Consider the following 19,144-nt stretch of genomic DNA (forward strand, 5'->3'; position numbering starts at 1 on the left):
CTCAAATTTAGTGACTTTTCCCACTTCACAACCAGTCTTAAATGTGAGATGCAAAGTAAATTATACCTGCCACTGCTCCCTTCTAATATTAGGAAAATCAGATTCTGACTTCTAGGGTTTTTTAAAAGAGAAAATTGGCAGGTTTTGTCAGTTTTGGGTATCACAGCTCGCTACTGAAATTAATGTTGGAGTTCCACAGATGAGAGGGGGATATTTAGTCCTACTTTATAATTGTGTTGTTGTGTCATTAAAAAAAAAACCCTCTAATAGGGTTACCATAGGTCCGGATTTTCCCGGACATGTCCGGCTTTTTGGGCTCCAAATCCCCGTCCGGGGGGAAATCCCAAAAAGCCGGGCATGTCCGGGAAAATCGGGACCGGCGGTGCTGGGCCGGGAGCTGGGCCGGGGGCCGGCGGTGCCGAGCACCGGTGGTGCCGGGGGTGCAGAGCGCCGGGGGCCGGCGGTGCCTGGGGCCGGGGGCGCCGAGCGCTGGCGGTGCCCGGCCAGGGGCTCGGGGGGCGCCGAGTGGGCCGGGGGTGCTCGGCTGGGGGCCGGGCCGGGGACCGGCAGTGCTGGGCGGGCCGGGGGTGCTCGGGCCCGGGGCTGGGGGTGCTCGGGCCTGGGGCCAGCACCCCAGGGCCAGAGCCGACCCAAGCTGGAGAGGCCGGGGGGGGGCCAGACTGGGCCGCGCCTCCTCCCCCCACAACCCCCTTACCTGCTTCAGGCTTCCCGCGAATCAAATGTTCGCGGGAAGCAGGGGAGGGGGCGGAATTGGGGCGGGGACTTTGGAGAAGGGGCAGGGCGGGGCTGGAAGCGGAGCCAGGCCCCCGTGGAGTGTCCTCCTTTTGGAGGCTCAAAATATGGTAACCCTACCTCTAATGACATGGTATCTCACTGAGTTACACCAAACCTGGTGGAGTTATGGTCTGTATGGCAGCTTCTCTGCCATCCCAACAATATGGTAGCCTATGTACGTACTTCTGCACCTACCATGCTGCCTAGCTCAACAAGGACAAGTGCAGAGTCCTGCATTTAGGACGGAAGAATCCCATGCACTGCTATAGGCTGGGGACCAAGTGGCTAGACAGCAGTTCTGCAGAAAAGGACCCAGGGGTTACAGTGGACGAGAAGCTGGATATGAGTCAACAGTGTGTCCTTGTTGCCAAGAAAACTAATGGCGTTTTGGGCTGTATAAGTAGGGGCATTGCCAGCAGATCGAGGGACATGATCATTCCCCTCTATTTGAGATTGGTGAGGCCTCATCTGGAATACTGTGTCCAGTTTTGGGCCCCACACTACAAGAAGGATGTAGAAAAATTGGAAAGAGTCCAGCGGAGGGCAACAAAAATGATTAGGGGGCTGGAGCACATGACTTATGAGGAGAGGCTGAGGGAACTGGGATTGTTTAGTCTGCAGCAGAGAAGAATGAGGGGGGATTTGATAGCTGCTTTCAACTACGTGAAAGGGGGTTCCAAAGAGAATGGATCTAGACTGTTCTCAGTGGTAGCAGATGACAGAACAAGGAGCAATGGTCTCAAGTTGCAGTGGGGGAGGTCTAGGTTGGATATTAGGAAAAACTATTTCACTAGGAGGGTGGTGAAGCACTGGAATGGGTTACCGAGGGAGGTGGTGAAATCTCTTTCCTTAGATGTTTTTAAGGTCAGGCTTGACAAAGCCCTGGCTGGGATGATTTAATTGGGGATTGGTCCTGCTAGATGACCTCCTGAGGTCCCTTCCAACCCTGATATTCTATGATTCTATATTGATGCAGGTGAGGAATCTGCCTGGTTATCCTGTAGCATTACAGCTGTTGCTGCCAGCGTGGAGGATTGTGGCCTCCTTCTACCATACTGGATTTTGTTTCCTTAGGTCATCCTTGGTGTTTGTGGAGTAAACAGTGTGTATGGTAGTCTCCCCATGGCTGTCAGCCCACCCTGTCACAAGGCATGGCTCGTTAAGATTTTGAAAGTTCTGATACTTGTAGACACGCGCAACGCACACGTGCCTAGGCGATATTGAGAGGAAGCCATCCTGGGAATAAGTCTCGTTACTGTGTCCCTATGGGATTGGGGCCATGGGCCTTGCAGAGTGGGTGGGGCAAGGCTCCCCTCTCGCCAGGTCAGTTGGGGTGAACTACCTCTTCCCTCAGCAGTGCAGACACCAGGCGAAGGTGGCCTGCTGAATCCTCTGGGCCTGAAGAGTGAAGGAGAAACTTAGGCCCTACAATGGGCTAAATTACAACCCAGCTCAGAGGAAGAGAGCTTGGGGGCTCCTGTGTGAGAGGTGACCCAGTACAACGCCAGCTCCAGGTAGAGGGCTCGATTAGTCTCCCAAGCACAGTGTGAGCTGGCCAGGACGCTAGTATGGACTGAGAATCGGGTGAACAGCTAATAAAGTGAGTTACACTTTGTGGAAAGACTTAATAAATCAGAGCCTCTAAGTGTTGTGAACCAATTTAGTCTGGGTAATTGACTGAAAAAACCTGTTTGGGTGCAGTGCAGTGCACCTGAGGTGCCACAGGGGGACACACTGGAGGGTAGTGCCCCATGATATAGGCATAGAATTTATAGACCAAAGGGAAATTTAGACCAGGGTTTCTCAGTCTTCTTTCTGAGGCCCCCCGTATGCTATAAAAACTCCAGGGTCCAGCAGGGGTGGCCCCTCAGGGGCTGTGGACCCGGGTTGAGAACTGCTTTAGAAAATCTCATGTCCCCCTCTGTACAGCCCAGGTCATCAAATTTCTCCCAGATACTGCTATGTTGAACCCAATAACTTGTTTAGCTAAAGCATCTTCCAGAAAGGCATCTAGTCCTGATTTGAAGACAGCTAGAGATGGAGAATCCACCGCTTCCCACGGTCGTTTGTTCAAATGGTTAGTCACTCTCACTGTGTCATATTTCTACTTTGAATTTGTCTGGCTTCAACTTCCAGCCCTTGGTTCTTGTTATGACCTTCTCTGCTAGATTAAAGAATTCTTAATATTTTTTCCCCATGTAGGTCGTCACCTCTCAATCTCTGATAAACTGAACAGATTGAGTTCTTTCTTGAAGTGTTTCGCTGGAAGGCATTTTCTCCAGCCCTTGAATAATTTTTGTGGCTCTTTTCTGTACCTTCTCTGATTTTTTTTTTCTGTCTTTTCTAAAATATAGACACCAGAACTGCATTCAGCATTCCAGTGTGTCATCAGTGCCTTATTCCAAGGAAATACCACCTCCCTACCCTCCTCTTTCTATGCATCCAAGAATTGCATGAATCCTTTTTGCTACAGCATGGCGCTGGGAGTTCATGTTCAGTTGTTTGTCTTCTGTGACCCCTGAATCCTTTCCAGAATCATTGCTTTCCAGGTCTGTATTCTGTAGGGATGACTTGCATTTTTTGATCCTAGATGTATAACTTTTTTTTTTCCTGTACTAAAACCCATTTTGTTTGAATGGACACAGCTTACTAATTGATCCGGATCCTCATTATTTACCACTCTGACAGTCGTTGTCATCTGCAAATTTTATCGGCACTGATTTTATATTTATTTACAGATCATTGATGAAAACATTGAATAATGTCAGGCCTCTTCCTAATCCCTGTAAAACTCCCCTAGGACTACCCCCATTAGATGTTTCCCCGGGGCAAACTCCTTTCTGACATCCGTCAGCCAGTTCTTAATTCTTCTGTGTCCTTCTGTACATTGTGTAGTGGTAAATTTTGAATCAGAATGTTGTACGATACTGTCAGTCACGTTGTACCCTGGGGATCCACCTGTTTTCAGGTCCGGGCTGGGAATTCTGCACTAAAGCTCACTGCAGTTGTGGGATCACCATTAAGGCCTTCCAAAATTTTGGGAGTGTCCAGGGGGGGCAGGGAGAAAGTTCAGGATTTGATGTACCTGAGGTGAAAAGCTGTCTGGACAACACGAAGGAAAGCAGTGAAGGGCAAAACGTTGTTCTATTTCAGCTTAACATAGTGACCTACTCAGTGTTCAGAGAGCTGGCTGAATGTGTCCCTTTCCCTCCTTAGGGTGGGACCTCAACTTCTCGCTGGCTGCCGCCTTTGGCAGCCCCCATACGGGATGGGGCTTATGCACAGAGCACCCATGCTCCCTATGGGGGAGAGGGCGCTTGATCCTCACTCTCTTGTGACTCCATGACCCATCTTGAATATCAATGAGCCCTAGGACCCTTGTGTTCCCTCTGTTTGGTGGTGGGTAGAGTGAAACTGGATTCTCAGTGGCTGTTCTGCACCTTGGGGGGAGGGGGGAGGTGAATAAATTAGCCTCTGACTTCTAGGCATCAAGAGTGAAAAAGAATAGATAATGTTTAAGAAGGTATATAAAATTATGAGTGATGTGGAGAAAGTAGATAAGGAAAAGTTATTTGCTTATTCCCATAATACAAGAACTAGGGGCCACAAAATGAAATTAATGCGCAGCAGGTTTAAAACAAATAAAAGGAAGTTCTTCACACAGCGCACATTCAACTTGTGGAACTTCTTTCCTGAGGAGGTTGTGAAGGCTAGGACTATAACAGGGTTTGAAATAGAGCTGGATAAATTCATGGAGGTTAAGTCCATTAATGGACTTAACGCCAGGATGGGTAAGGAATGGTGCCCCCAGCCTCTGTTTGTCAGAGGGTGGAGATGGATGGCAGGAGAGAGATCACTTGATCATTGCCTGTTAGGTTCACTTCCTCTGGGGCACCTGGCTTTGGCCACTGTCGGCAGACAGGATACTGGGCTGGATGGACCTTTGGTCTGACCCAGTACGGCCGTTCTTATGTACTGTGATGGGCAAGGCCAGATGGCTACAGTAAAGTAGTGAGGAACAGGTATGTTAGCCCCAGGTTAAACAAATCCTTGGTACCATGGTAACCAAATGGCAGTTGCTCCAGGTTAATCAAGACACCTGGGACCAATTAAGATCCTTCTAGAAGGCAGTGGCAATAGCTACATTGATTGGGACACCTGAAGCCAATCAAGGGCTGGCTGGAACTAATTAAAAGCCTCCCAGTTAGTGAGGCACGTGTGTGAGGAGCTGGGAGCAAGAGGCACAAGGAGCTGAGAGGGTGTGCTGCTGGAGGACTGAGGAATACAAGCATTATCAGACACCAGGAGGAAGGTCCTGTGGTGAGGATAAAGAAGGTGTTTGGAGGAGGCCATGGGGAAGTAGCTGTCATGCAGCTGTTACAGGAGGCACTATAGACAGCTGCAATCCACAGGGCCCTGGGCTGGAACCTGGAGTAGAGGGTGTGCCCGGGTTCCCCCCAAACCTCCCAACTCCTGATCAGACACAGGAGGAGTTGACCCAGACTGTGGGTTCCACCAGAGGGGAAGATCACTGAGGTGAGCAAATCCGCCAATAAGTGCAGGACCCACCAAGGTAGAGGAGGAACTTTGCCACAGTACAAAAAAATGTATTGGAGGAAAGAAGAGGGTTAAGTTACAAAAAAGGGTAAGGATAGGAATGGGGTAAAGGGAAAACTAGGGGAACCAGAGGACAGATGAATACATAAACCCCACAACAATAATCAGTCTCCCTCAGATATCCCCTCTAGTAACCATAATGACAGGGTGCAACCACAGAGTTTCTGCAGCTGTCATTCGTCTTTGCACACTGTCCTTTGTGTTGGAACTTTGTCCGTGAGCTGCTGAAGGCAAGTTCATACAGTAAAATAGATGCTGCAGGCCTGGCTGCTGCTTGTGTGTGATATGGTGCCAACACTTCCCTTGGACGCTGGTAAGCCTCTGCTGACCAGGACTTCCGCCTGCAGGCAGGGCCGGCTTTAGAAAGTGCGGGGCCCAATTCGAACATTTTTTGCGGGGCCCCGGTATGGATGACTAACCAAAAAAAAAAAAACGTAAAAAAAAAAGCCTTTCATTTCTTCCATGTATTATTTAGTTTCCATAACTATATAAATAATAAAATTATATATTACCCTGGGGGTGTGCTAGGGTGACCAGATGTCCCGATTTTATAGGGACAGTCCCGATTTTTGGGTCTTTTTCTTATATAGGATCCTATTATCCCCCGACCCCCGTCCCGATTTTTCACACTTGCTGTCTGGTCACCCTAGCTGGTGTGCACATGTGTGGGTCCCAACTGCTCCCTGCCCCCCTCATTGAAGCAGGTGTGCAGGGTTATTGCCCTGGGAACTGCAGGGCACCAGTGGACATGGGGCTGGCTGGAGGCAGGGCAAGGGGTGTGGGGCTGGCTGGAGGCAGGGCAAGGGGTGTGGGGCTGGCTGGAGGCAGGGCAAGGGGTGTGGGGCTGGCTGGAGGCAGGGCAAGGGGTGTGGGGCTGGCTGGAGGCAGGGCAAGGGGGTGCGGCAGGGTTGGCTGGAGTCTGGGCAGGGGGTGCGGGGCTGGCTGCAGGCAGGGCAGGAGGTGCAGGGCTGGTGCGGGCGGGGAGGGGGGGCTGGCTGGCTTCAGGCAGGGCCGCAGGGGGGTGCTCTTTGACGATGGAAGTCAGTGTCCTGCAGCCAAATCCCTTCCCTGAACCCTTTGTCCAATGTCTGTCATGGCTGGGGGTGCCACCCACCCACAGGCTAGCCAGAGCCTGCATTTGGTTGCTTTAGCATGTCAGTCTGGTTTTGGCCCTGTAATTCCTCTTAGCCCTGGTCTACACTACGAGTTTAGGTCGAATTTAGCAGCGTTAGATTGATTTAACCCTGCTCCCATCCACACAACAAAGCCATTTTTGTCGACTTAAAGGGCTTTTAAAATCTATTTCTGTATTGCTCCCCGACGAGGGGATTAGCGCTGAAATTGACCCTGCTGGGTCGAATTTGGGGTAGTGTGGACGCAATTCAACGGTATTGGCCTCCGGGAGCTATCCCAGAGTGCTCCATTGTGACCGCTCTGGACAGCGCTCTCAACTCTGATGCACTGGCCAGGTAGACAGGAAAAGCCCCGCGAACTTTTGAATTTCATTTCCTGTTTGGCCAGCGTAGTGAGCTGATCAGCACAGGTGACCATGGAGTCCTAGAATTGCAAGAGCTCCAGCATGGACCAAACGGGAGGTACTGCATCTGATTGCTGTATGGGGAGACGAATCCGTGCTATCCGAACTCCGTTCCAAAAGACGAAATGCTGGAATATTTGAAAAAATCTCCAAGGGCATGAAGGACAGAGGTTATAACAGGGACCCGCAGCAGTGCTGTGAGAAGCTTACCAAAGAACCAGAGAGGCAAACGGCCGCTCCGGGTCAGAGCCCCAGACATGCCACTTCTATGATGAGCTGCATGCCATTGTAGGGGGTGCCCCTACAACTACCCCACCCCTGTGCTTCCCTTCTCCCCCACCTCTCCTGGGCTACCTTGGCAGTTATCCCCCCATTTGTGTGACAAATTAATAAAGAATGCATGAATTTGAAACAACGACTTTATTGCCTCTGCAAGCAGAGATCAAAGGGGGGAGGGGGAGGGTGGCTGGCTTACTGGGAAGTAGAGTGAACCAAGGGGGTGGGTTTCCATCAAGGAGAAACAAACAGAACTTTCACACCATAGCCTGGCCAGTCATGAAACTGGTTTTCAAAGGTTCTCTGATGCACAGCGCACCCTGCTGTGCTCTTCTAACCGCCTTGGTGTCTGGCTGCACATAATCAGCTGCCAGGCTATTTGCCTCAACCTCCCACCCCGCCATAAACGTCTCCCCCTTACTCTCTCAGATATTGTGGAGCACACAGCAAGCAGTAATAACGATGGGAATATTGCTTTCACTGAGGTCTATCCAAGTCAGTAAACTGCGCCAGTGAGCTTTTAAACGTCCAAAGGCACATTCTACCACCATTCTGCGCTTGCTCAGCCTATAGTTGAACTGCTCCTTACTACTGTCCAGGCTTCATGAGCCATGGGAGCAAGGGGTAGGCTGGGGTAGGTGTGACCGTGCGGTGCTGCCGACTGGGAGAGCAGCCTGAGGCTGAAGCCTCCAGCTGGCATGATATTCCAGGCCGGACTGAATCTCCATTAGACGAAACTTAAAGAAGAGAATGACCTGGAGTCATTCCCATTTTTCTCCAGGAGCCCCCAACCGACCTCACCGAGGCCAGCTAGGAGCACCCATGTCTGCCCAGGCGCCCCCGACCAACCTAACCGAGGTTGGCCAGGAGCACCCACGGTATGACGATGACGGCTAGCAGTCGTATTGTACCGTCTGGCGTCTGCAAGGCAAGGGGATGCTGCTGTGTAGCAATGCAGTACCGCGTCTGCCAGCAGCACCCAGAAGACATACAGTGACAGTGAGCTGAGCGGGCTCCATGCTTGCCGTGGTATGTCGTCTGCATGGGTAACCCAGGAAAAAAGGGGAGAAACGATTTTTTGCCGTTGCTTTCACTGAGGGAGGGGGGCCTGACGACATGTACCCAGAACCATCCATGACAATGTTTTTGCCCCATCAGGCATTGGGAGCTCAACCCGGAATTCCAATGGGCGGTGGAGAGTGCAAGAACTGTGGGATAGCTACCCACAGTGCAACGCTCCGAAAGTCGACGCTAGCCTCGGTACTGTGGACGCACACTGCTGACTTAATGCGCTTAGTGGGGACACACACAATCGACTATATGAAATCAATTTCTAAAAAATTGACTTCTATTAAATCGACCTAATTTCGTAGTGTAGACATACCCTTAATCCAGGGGTCCCAAACTCAAATGACCATGAGGGCCACATGAGGACTAGTACATTGGCCCGAGGGCTGCATTACTGACACACACACCCCTGCCACCCTTGGCTCCACCCCTTTCCATGAGGTCCCGCCCCTGCCCCACCTCTTCCCACCCCTTCCCTGCCCCCATTCCAACCCCTTCCCCGAAATCCCCAACCCAACTCTGTCCCCTCCTTGCCCCCAGATGGGAGAGCTAGATGAGCTAGCCTTGGCGGCAAGATGAATGCTGGGTGAGGTGGTAATAATGGGACCTACAAATGTACCCTAATTGTGAGCTTAATTATGAAGAGTGAGTGAAAGTTCATAAAAGACACAATAACCTAAAACAATAAATACTGCTGGGGAAAAGATGCAAAAGGGACGTAGACTGAACTAATCCAAATGCAAAGGCCTTACAACTCAAAGACTGTTAAGATCATGCCTGGTAAACAAGAGAAGTAGGGGAGAGAAATAATGGACCAAAATTGGTGTCTCAGAAATTAGACCTACTTGATGGACAAAATAATGAGGAGATGGGCTATTTCGTTCATTATTCTCTTTTGGGGTCCTTTGAAAGAAAAAAAAAAGTTGGAAGGAGAACCGGGCTATTGGAAAATCGCTGCCTCAAGGAGCTCAATCTATTTAGCTTAACAGAAGACTTAGGGCATGTCTACACTGGCAGAGTTACAGCGCCGCTCAGAGAGCACTGAAGGGAAACCGCTGTTGTGTGTTCACACTGTCAGCTGCCTGTGCAATAGCGTGTTCGCTCTTACAGCGGTATTTGGTATGTTGCACTCTGGGGAGCTATCCCACAGAACATTTCTTCCTCTTCTGCCGCTAAGAGTTGTGGGAGGTTGAGGGGGTCGCGGAGCATCCTGAGTCCTGTCCCAATGTCCCATGATGCATTGCTTCGCATCCCAGCAATCCCTGTGCTTCCATCCACATTTGGCGCCATCTTTCAACGTCATGAGTGGCAGTGGAGTTATTCCTTAAACTACAAAGGCAAGAGGAGTGCGACATTGATCTCGCCACTCATACTAGCTACAACATGAGATTGCTTGTGGCATTCATGGAGTTGCTGACCACAGTGGAATGCCACTTTTTGGCTCAGGAAACAAGCACTGAGCGGTGGGATCACATCGTGATGCACGTCTGGGATGATGAGCAGTGGCTGTAGAACTTTTGGATGAGGAAAGCCACATTTTTGGGACTGTGTGATGAGCTCGCCCCAGCCCTGCAGCGCAAGGAGACGAGCATGAGAGCTGCCCTGCTGTTGGAGAAGCACGTGGCAATTGCACTGTGGAAGCTGACTACTCCAGACTGCTACCGATCAGTCGCTAACCAGTTCAGAGTGGTAAAGTCTACCATTGAACTCGTGTTGACGGAAGTGTGCAGGGCCATTAATCGCATCCTGCTCCTAAAGACCGTGACTCTGGGCAACGTGCGTGACATTGTGGATGGATTTGCACAAATGGGCTTCCCTAACTGTGGAGGGGCAATAGATGGCGCACACATTCCATTTCTCGCACCAGACCACCTAGCCACTGAGTACATTAATCATAAGGGGTATTTCTCAATGGTTTTCCAGGTGCTTGTGGATCACTGTAGGCATTTCACAGACATTAACGCAGGCTGGTCCGGAAAGGTATGATGCACGCATCTTTCAGAACACTGGCCTGTTCAGGAAGCTGCAAGCAGGGACTTTCTTCCTGGACCAAAAGATCACCGTAGGGGAAGTTGAAATGCCCATTGTGATTCTGGGAGACCCTGCCTACCTCTTAATTCCGTGGCTTATGAAGCCATACACAGGGCAACTTGATAGCAGCAAGGAGCGGTTCAACAATAGGCTGAGCAAGTGCAGAATGACTGTTGTGTGCTTTTGGCCATTTAAAGCCCCACTGGCAATGCCTATCTGGGAAGCTGGACCTCGCCAATGACAATATCCTTATGCTTATAGCCATGTGCTGTACGCTCCATAATATTTGTGGAGGAAAGAGTGAAAGCTTCACTCAGGGCTGGACCACAGAGGCTCAGTGCCTGGCGGCTGAGGTTGACTAGCCAGAGACCAGGGCTATTAGAGGGCCACAGCGCGGGGCCAGGCAGCAATTTGAAGCTGAAAGCCACTAATATTTGTTGCTATGCTCAGGAGTGCAGTGCTTGTAATGCTAGGAGGTGATTGTGATTGATGCAGAAGATGCAATATGAAGGTTTAAGATAATTGTCTGTTGCTTTGCAGGGCTGTGTTTGCTTTCAATTAATAGAATAAAGATTGCTTCCAAACCAACAAAATTATTTTATTAAAAAACAGCTGGAGAAGAGAGACAAACAAAAAACACATGAGCACTGAGGGGGATGGGGGAAGGGAAGGTCCCAGGACTGCTAAAGATCTGTGTATGCTCAGGGATCATATCCAACCTTCTCCTTTGGAGTACAGTGCAGTGGGTACTGTACTTCAGCAGGTCCAAACTGCAGAGGGACGGGTGTTGAGTGCAGGGGGTACTGGGAGTCTGCAGGGCTGGAGTGTGATGGGGCAGGAGTGGAACGCCATGGATATAGACTGGAGCCAGAAGATTGATAAGAGTGTGTTGGCAGTGTCTGGGGAGAGCATGGGAAAGAGTTTTGCGACAATGGCTGCAGGGGAGGGCGGGCACGGAGCTGCTTGGTTTGCAGAACTAATATTGCCTGGAGTGTCCCCGCTTGGTGCTCCATAACATTTAAGAGCCGCTCCGTGGCTTCATTCTGGCATCATCTCGCTGTCCTGCCACTCCTTCAATTCCTGTTTCTCGGCCGTGGAGTGCATGATAAAGTCACGCAGAAAGTCCTCCTTAGTTCTTCTTGGCCACTTTCTAATTCTGCGCAGCCGTTCAGTCGGCGATAACAAAGAGGGAGGTTGGGCTCCTAAGGTCATCTCTGTGAAGCCAAAATGCAACATTTTACAGAAACAGTATTGTTTGCAATACAAAACACTGATTCAGTGATTTAAAACACAGCCAGTACTCACACACCTGTCACTAACTGGCTGATCCCAGGCAAGCACACATGAGCCACAAGACCCCCAAAATGCTGAGTAGCTGTAGGGGCAGGGGAAATCAGTGTTCCTGGACCCTACTGTACACTGGATACATGGCTGTTGGGGAGAGCCAGCACTGTAGGGGGGCCTGATAATCATTCCTGTCCCCACACTTTCCACAGGATGTGATTATTATGGAAGATATCTCGCTGCTGAGGGTGAGGAGAGAATCAAGGGAGGGTCTTCTCCAAGACTGTGGTTTCCACCCTGACCCCAATGCAGCTCGCCTGTGTGCAGCAGTGGTCTCTTCCTCCCCTCCCCCCCGTGATGGCACAGTGGCGTGGGAAAGTTACCGTTAATGGGGCAAGAAACAAAGCAGCTCTCCCAAAGAACTTATGGCAGCAGATTGCCCAGTATCTCCAAGAGAGTTTCCTGGGGATCTCTGAGGCAGAGATCCCGTGAAGTGAGGGAGTCAATCAACATCCTGTTCCGCCGCTCGGACTAGGCATGTGGTGGTACGTGCATTGCATGGACACAAGCCTGCTTTCTGCAACCCTCCTGCCCCCAACAACTCGCTTCAGCGATTCCCAAAATCAAATCCACTTACCAGGGGCCTCCTCTCCTGTTTGCGCTTTGCCAAGATCCGACAGCTGTGACTGGCTAGCCTCCTCTGGGGTAGAAAAGAGCTCCTGGCTGCATGCATCTCTGACCTCTGAGTTGTCCTCTGCCTCTGGGTCCCCCTGCCCCTCCACATCATTTCCTCCTCCTGGCTCAGTCCACTCTTGACTGGCATGCGAGCCACCAAAGTATCCACAGTGGCCTTCATAGTGGAGGTGGGGTCGCCTCCGAGTATCGCGTCCAGCTCTTTGTAGAACCGGCAGCTCGTTGGCGCAGCACCGGAGCGGCGGTTTGCCTCCTGCACCTTGTGGTAGGCGTTCCACAGCTCCTTTACTTTGACCCTGCACTGCAGTGTGTTCTGGTCATGGCCCCTTTCTGTCATGCATCATGAAATCTGGCCATAGGTATCATAATTCCTACGGCTGGAGTGCAATTGGGATTGGACAGCCTCTTCTCCCCAAATTCTGATGAGGCTCAGCAGCGTTTTAATGTTGCCAGTGTAGACTAGCCCTAAGTTGCTTAATACTTTATATTTCAAATGGCCTAGCTGTTTTTACTTTTTCTGTATCTTTAATAAAAAGTTACATGTTTTTAATGGTGTGTTTGCCATGGTACTAAAGGGCCTGAGGGCTTTGTACTCAGAACCTTGAACCTTGTTTAAAACTATTACTGTTAACTTTTTGGGCCCACATATTCTCCTGAAATTAATGCAACAGTAAAAAAAAGAAATGTTCTGATCTCAGTATAGTCACTCAGCAAATCTGAGATGGGAGATATATGAAGCAGTGATCTAGGTTATGTAATATCACAAGGATTTTAAATTCTGCCTTATGGTACATATGGGAGGAAAGGAAGAGCAAATGGGCATTTTGGAGGGAGTAGCTATAGTTCCTGTGCTTGGAGGTACAAGGACTTGGTGAATTGTGTGTCCTGTTTGTTGTTTTTGACTCCATGAGGGCCATGTGGCTGGGGCATTGGGCCCCTAAGCAGGCCAAATGAGAGGTCTGTTCATGTTTCCGCAAGGAGCAGTCGCTTGAACCTGGGGGTGTCTGATCAGACCATGTTTGAAGTCTGAATGATTAACCCCTCCGTCAGTGAAGGGGTGGAGCTAAGAAGCAAGACTTTGTTTAAAGGTCAGTTGCCAGGCAGACTTCTGAGCAGGCGAATAGGACTGGCTGATAGGAGTTTTGAAGGGTGTTTACAGGAGGGAGTGCAAGATGGAACAGTAGCTGTGACCTGCAACAGATGTCATGTTTTTCCTCCCAGAATGGATTTCCTCCAAGTGCAAGCTGGTGGCGGTGCTGGAAGAAAGATTTGTGGCCTGGAAGGACAAAGTACAGACATGACAGAGCATCAGAGAGGTTAAGGAGAACTTGGACAACCTGATTCAGAAAGCATCACAACCCCAGGTTCAAGAAAGAAAGGAACTGACCACTAAGGAACCAGAGAGGGTGGTGGGCAGTTTACCACCAGAGGCAAGAGGACCAGGTAGCATTCTACACTGCTAGCGCCAAATGAGGATGAGCAGGCCGCAACCACCAGACAGAACAGGACCAGGAGGAATTACACATAAGTAGAAGTGTGCAATCATTATCAAGCTCTTAGCATGGAAACTGAAGAAAATATCTGACGATCTGGTTGATCTAATGGAATGGAGAATTGCATGGGACCTGGATGGCTACTAAGCCCAACCCAGAAGACAATCAAGTGCGCCCACAAAGAGATTTCCAACTGTCCAAGGAAGACAGACAGTCTTTGTTGGGAATTCTGTCAGAATGATAAGACCAAAGTTCCCATCTAGCCCAGGATGCTGTCTTCTGACAGTGGCTGGTGCCAGGTGCTTCAGAGGAAATGAACATGAAGAGGAAATGAAAACGACGAGGAAAACATCGAGTGATCCATCCCCTCTCTTCCAAACCCAGTTTCTGGCTGTCAAAGGCCAGGGACACCCAAAGCATGAGATTGCATCCTTGACCATCTTGGTTAATAGTCATTGATAGATCTAGCCTCCATTAATTTATCTAGTTCTTTTTTGAACTCTGTTATAGTTTTGGCCTTCACAACATCCCCTGGCAACGAGTTCCACAGGTTGACTGTGCATTGTGTGAAAATATACTTCCTTGTGTTTGTTCTAAACCTTCTGCCTATTAATTTCATTGGGTGATCTTGTTCTTTTGTTATGTGAAAGGGTAAATAACACTTCCCTATTGGCTTTATCCACACCATTCCTATTCCTCCCTTTCAGTTGTCTCTTTTCCCAGCTGAACAGTCTCTTTAATCTATCCTCCCATGGAAGCTGGGAGAGCAAATGTAAAGAAAAAAAATGTGAATGATGATAGGGAATTGTTTAAGAATACATTACTAATTGCCCAAAATGCTACAACAGAGAGAGAAGGCTCAACTGGTATTAAAAAAAACCCAACCCTATAGGGGAAATAAAAGCAACTATTAAAAAAAGGAGAAATTGATAGCTATAAATATCAAAAGCTAAAATTGTGCAAAATGACACAAGAAGGGCTAGCAAAATTAAGGACAATGAAAACTTTTCAAAGTGTATTAGGAACAAAAGGAATCCTAACATGAGTATGGTATTGATCTATTACTAGAATTACTCCTGGGGGAATTCTGTGGTACTCCACAGAAAACGCCCCCATCCCTGCAGAATTTCTTTGCTTCCTTGCAGAAAATGACATGAAAATTCTGCCTGTTTGTAGCAATACTTTCCACAGCTGTAGCAGCTTCCATGTGAATCTCAATGTTCTTAGCACTATCATTGTTTACAGTGACTATTAATTATGCAAGAATATATTTCTGTAGTGTTACCCAACTCTCTTTGTCTGTTGTTAAGCTGTTCATCTTGTCAGAATCCTAGAGCCATTGAATCCTAGAGCGTAGTGGCTCCCAAGCAGGGACTGACTTCGAGTTACTTGTCTGTATACTGCATAGCACAAGGATGCCCTGATCTCTACCAGTATAAAAACATTATTTCCAAAGTAGGTAAGTTCATGGAGGATAGGTCCACCATCAATGGCTATTAGCCAAGATGGGCAGGGATGCAACCCCTTGCTCTGGATGTCCTAAGACTCTGACTGCTAGAAGCTGAGACTGGATGATGGGCTGGATCACTTGAAAACTACCCTGTTTTGTTCATTCCATGTGAAGCATCTGGCAGCAGCCACTGTCGGAAGACAGGATATGGGGCTAGATTCTACCAGTATGCCCCTTCTTATGTTCTCAATGAAGGAAGCTTTCCAATATCTACATGAGGAGTGATTACTATATTCGTTACACAGAGGGATAAACTGAGTCAGAGACTAAGCAATTTGCCCAAAATCATATTCTGAAGTGTGTAACAGTTGTTAATTGAACCAAGGATGTTTTTTTCTTCCATGGATGTGTAACATATAAAAATACTAAATGGAGATAAAGTCTTGGCTGCTTTAAAAGTATAAAAACAAAGAGTAAATTTGAAGGGACTCAGGTGGTTTCTGTGATGACTTGAGCATCAAGCTTTACAATTTTCCTTGCAATCTAGTACAATTGCATCTGTTTCTCTTTATGGCCAGAGGCTTGAGTGAACCCTTCCCTAGAGTGAGTCAAATCACCACAGGAGCATTGTCTTAATGGGTTGTCAGCAGTTAAATATTTACTCACTGCTTTTAAAATACAGCAGTTACTATTCACATACTACCACAGCGGCATCCACTCCTTTAACTCTTACAGAAGTAGTTCAGGGGTAAGAATCCTCTGACTTCAAAGGATCTAAGTATGAGTCAGAACTATGTGCAAAGGTCAGGACTGTAACTGGGGTCTGTCTTGTGGTGTTTGTCTAGCACCACTGCTGCTGTTTGCGGGTAGTAGGGTAACACACGTGTATGGGGCTGGTTACTGTGTAATGTTAGTGCTGCACCACTGCTGCTGTTTGCGGGTAGTAGGGTAACACACGTGTCTGGGGCTGGTTACTGTGTAAGGTTAGTGCTCCACCACAGCACCGCTGTTAACTTTGGTTGGATGAATTCTTGGGGACTTCATCCCATGAACATCTTTAATTAAAAATTAATCTTTAATGCCTGGAGACTCCAGGACAATGGGGGAGGATCGGCAACCCTACACCACAGCAACCTCATGTGGGGTGCTAACTGCAGTGAATGGCAGGGACCCAACTCGCTAGTTAGCTGGCATGGCTTTCTCTTAAAGGACTGGTTTTAAAATGAACTGGTATTAGACCGCTACTTGCTGGCCCAGGTCTCCTTAAGCCTGTGGAAGGGAGCGTACCACAAGAAGTGGCTATAGGAGACACCCATGATGTCCACCGAGGGGTTTCCTGCATGACAAGGGCTTTGATCTGACGCTGCAGGGGTAGGGCTAGGCCAGCCGTCAGCTCAGACCTGGCTGTCCTGCGCCCTCCAGCAGCGGGGTGCTCGCTGCCCCTCAGGTCTTGGCCACGTGCTGAGCTGAGCCGGCAGGGCTCGGAGCACAGCTAGCTCGGAACGTGGCCTGCAGAGCCTGAGACACGGAGGCCACGGGGCAGATCCTGCCCCTGGGCATCTTAACCTCTCGCCATCTTGCGGCAGGGAGTTCCGCAGCCCCGGCGGCTGGCGCAGGCGCTCTACTGCCCGAGCAGAGCGCCGGAGCCAGACCCCGCCCCGCCACGCCCCGCGGGGAGCCATGGGCAGGGCGGGTGCTTCATCTCCGCCCGTCCACGTCGGCTCAACGGGCGCAGAGTCACCGCCCCATGACGAGTAGCCCCGCTCCGGCCTCTCGTCCGTCCTCCGTGGCTGCAAAGCCCCGCCTACTGCTTTTCCCCTCTGTGATTGGTCGATCTAACTGTCAGTGAGCTGCAGAAGACGGCACGACGTGGGGGCAGCTGTCACGTTTTTACTTTGTCTATCTCCATTGGCTTGCGTGGCTGTCATTCACGAGGAAAGGGAGGCATACGGAAGTAGCTCCCTGTCGCGTTCTGTGATTGGCTATCTTTTCCTGCGTGTCACTGCTGTAGGGAGGGCGTAGCAGTATCGCCTCCTGCTGCGTTTGGTGATTGCCCAGGCCGGCTAAACTCCTGATATGATTGGATAATCTAGTTGTCACTCAGCTAGTAGGCGGCGCAGCGGGAAGCACCGCCTACGTCCCCCCAGAATTGGCCAAACCTGGGCAGTTCGCTTTCCGATTGGCTGGCTGGGTTGTCAGTCCCTTCAGCGGGCCGTCTCTCAGTCTCGCATAGGCGTAGTAGCAACGGCTGCGGCCGCCCCCAGCCCGCCAGGAGCCCCGCCCCGCGCGCCTAGTCCCGCCCCGCCCAGCCCGGGGTCGCTGCCCGTCGCCCCCACGATGAAGGTGGCGGTGGACTTCGAGGAGTGTCTGAAGGACTCGCCCCGGTTCAGGTGAGGGCGGGGCCGCGGCGAGCCCGGGGGGGGCGAGACTGGGGGGGGCGAGCCCCGGGGCTGGCCGGGCCTGGGCGCGGGGCGCTGTCCGGCCGCCCCGCAGTGAGTGCAGGGGGCGCCGCCGCCCGAGCCCGCGGGAGGGGGGCCCTGTCCCGAGCTCCGTGTCCCGGCGGGCCGGGCAGCCCGGCACGTGCCTAAGCGATCCGGAGCGAGCCCGGCTCGGGACTCGGGGGCCTCGCCTCCATTTCCTCAGGGGTGTGGGGCCAGACCCGTCTGCCGCCCTGCCCCGCTCCGTCCCGCCCTGCCCCGCTCTCCCCCCGGCGCGTGGGGCCGCGGGCAGCCGGCAAGCGGGCATGCCAGCCCCGCTCTCCCTGGCTTCCCGGAGCCTCTCTCGGGTCTGTCAGCCCGGCGGGGCTGGAGCGGGACCATGGCACTGCCGAGTGTCCGGGGACCATGGCATTGCCGAGTGCTTTGAGCGGCTAAACGGGGGGCGGTGCTGTAGAGTTGGAAAGTAACAGTAGGTGGAAAGAGATTTCCTCTGTAAACTCGTTTTACTCGCTCTACAATCGTTTCTGCAGAACTCATTCCCTGTTAGGGGATAGAGGTTTCCTGAGACCGTTTCTTTCTGCACCCCCGCTTAAAACACAAATCTAAAGCTAAACCAGGAAATGGACACACAGCTCTCTCCATAGGCGTGAATAACTTACGCCAAATGAAGAAGTTGCCCTGGGGAGGGGCCCTGGAGCAGGGTTTGTCTTGTGAGAACTGAATTGGGACAAGGAGCTTTATCGGAGGTAGCAAAGACTACTTGGAGAAAAGTCTCCGTTTATTTGTTAAGTGCAAGTCTTATTAAGATCCTGCTTGTGTACTCTGCAGAAATTAAAAACACAAACCATATTTAAACAGTGACAACTTAAATCAGAGGTTGGTTGAACAGATTCTGTTGCTGTGACTCATTTTCTTTGTTTATAACTGTGGGATAACTTCCTTTCTAATATGTGAAATAAATACAGGGCAACAGAACCAAAGTCTCTTAGTTTCAATTTTAAAAAGCAGCAGCAAATTTTAAATATGTGGAAATGTATCTGCTGTGGGTGATAGTTGCAGATCTTAGTAAATAGTCAAATGAAAAATGTAGTCTGCTGTTCCAGTTTTATGTAACTGTCGCAGCCTTTCAGAAAATTTGATTAGACATTGCAATGAGTTCATTTTAAAAAGCAATGGCAAGAAGTGTCCAGTTCTATCACTGCTGTTGTGAATTCTAGTTTCTGGCAGTTTTGAATAGAATACCATGGGTACTGTCTAGTTTCTGAACTACAGTACAGATGTTAGGGAGAAGCAAGAAAAATTGTACAATTAAAATGTTTGCTGGTTAACATTCTTAGCTAAAGATAAAATAACTTTTAATCCCTGAGTAGAGTCTGTAGTGTTATAACATATTCCTTTCCCAAAGTGACTGATCTGAGAATTGTTCATCCATGTGACATTAGCTAAAGTATCCTATTGGACT

At 50.1% G+C, this 19,144-nt stretch overlaps 1 protein-coding gene across 8 annotated transcripts in view; it reads left to right on the forward strand.

The window, feature by feature from the left end:
• The first annotated feature begins 3,152 nt into the window (after positions 1-3,152).
• The window catches only part of ACAP2 (ArfGAP with coiled-coil, ankyrin repeat and PH domains 2), a 128,335-nt gene continuing 112,343 nt past the window's right edge, over positions 3,153-19,144 (forward strand). For 2 of the 8 annotated variants that reach the window (XM_042843843.2, XM_065557459.1), the window contains exon 1: positions 17,477-17,634. In XM_042843843.2, coding sequence (XP_042699777.2) covers positions 17,582-17,634 — 53 coding nt within the window. In that variant the 5' untranslated portion in view covers positions 17,477-17,581. Of the gene's footprint in view, positions 3,345-17,470; positions 17,635-19,144 lie in introns of those variants that run through there. The other 6 variants (XM_065557455.1, XM_065557457.1, XM_065557458.1 and 3 more) reach the window with 5 other exon arrangements.

The sequence above is a fragment of the Chrysemys picta genome, chromosome 9, assembly GCF_011386835.1.
Source record: "Chrysemys picta bellii isolate R12L10 chromosome 9, ASM1138683v2, whole genome shotgun sequence".
NCBI lineage: Eukaryota > Metazoa > Chordata > Testudines > Emydidae > Chrysemys > Chrysemys picta.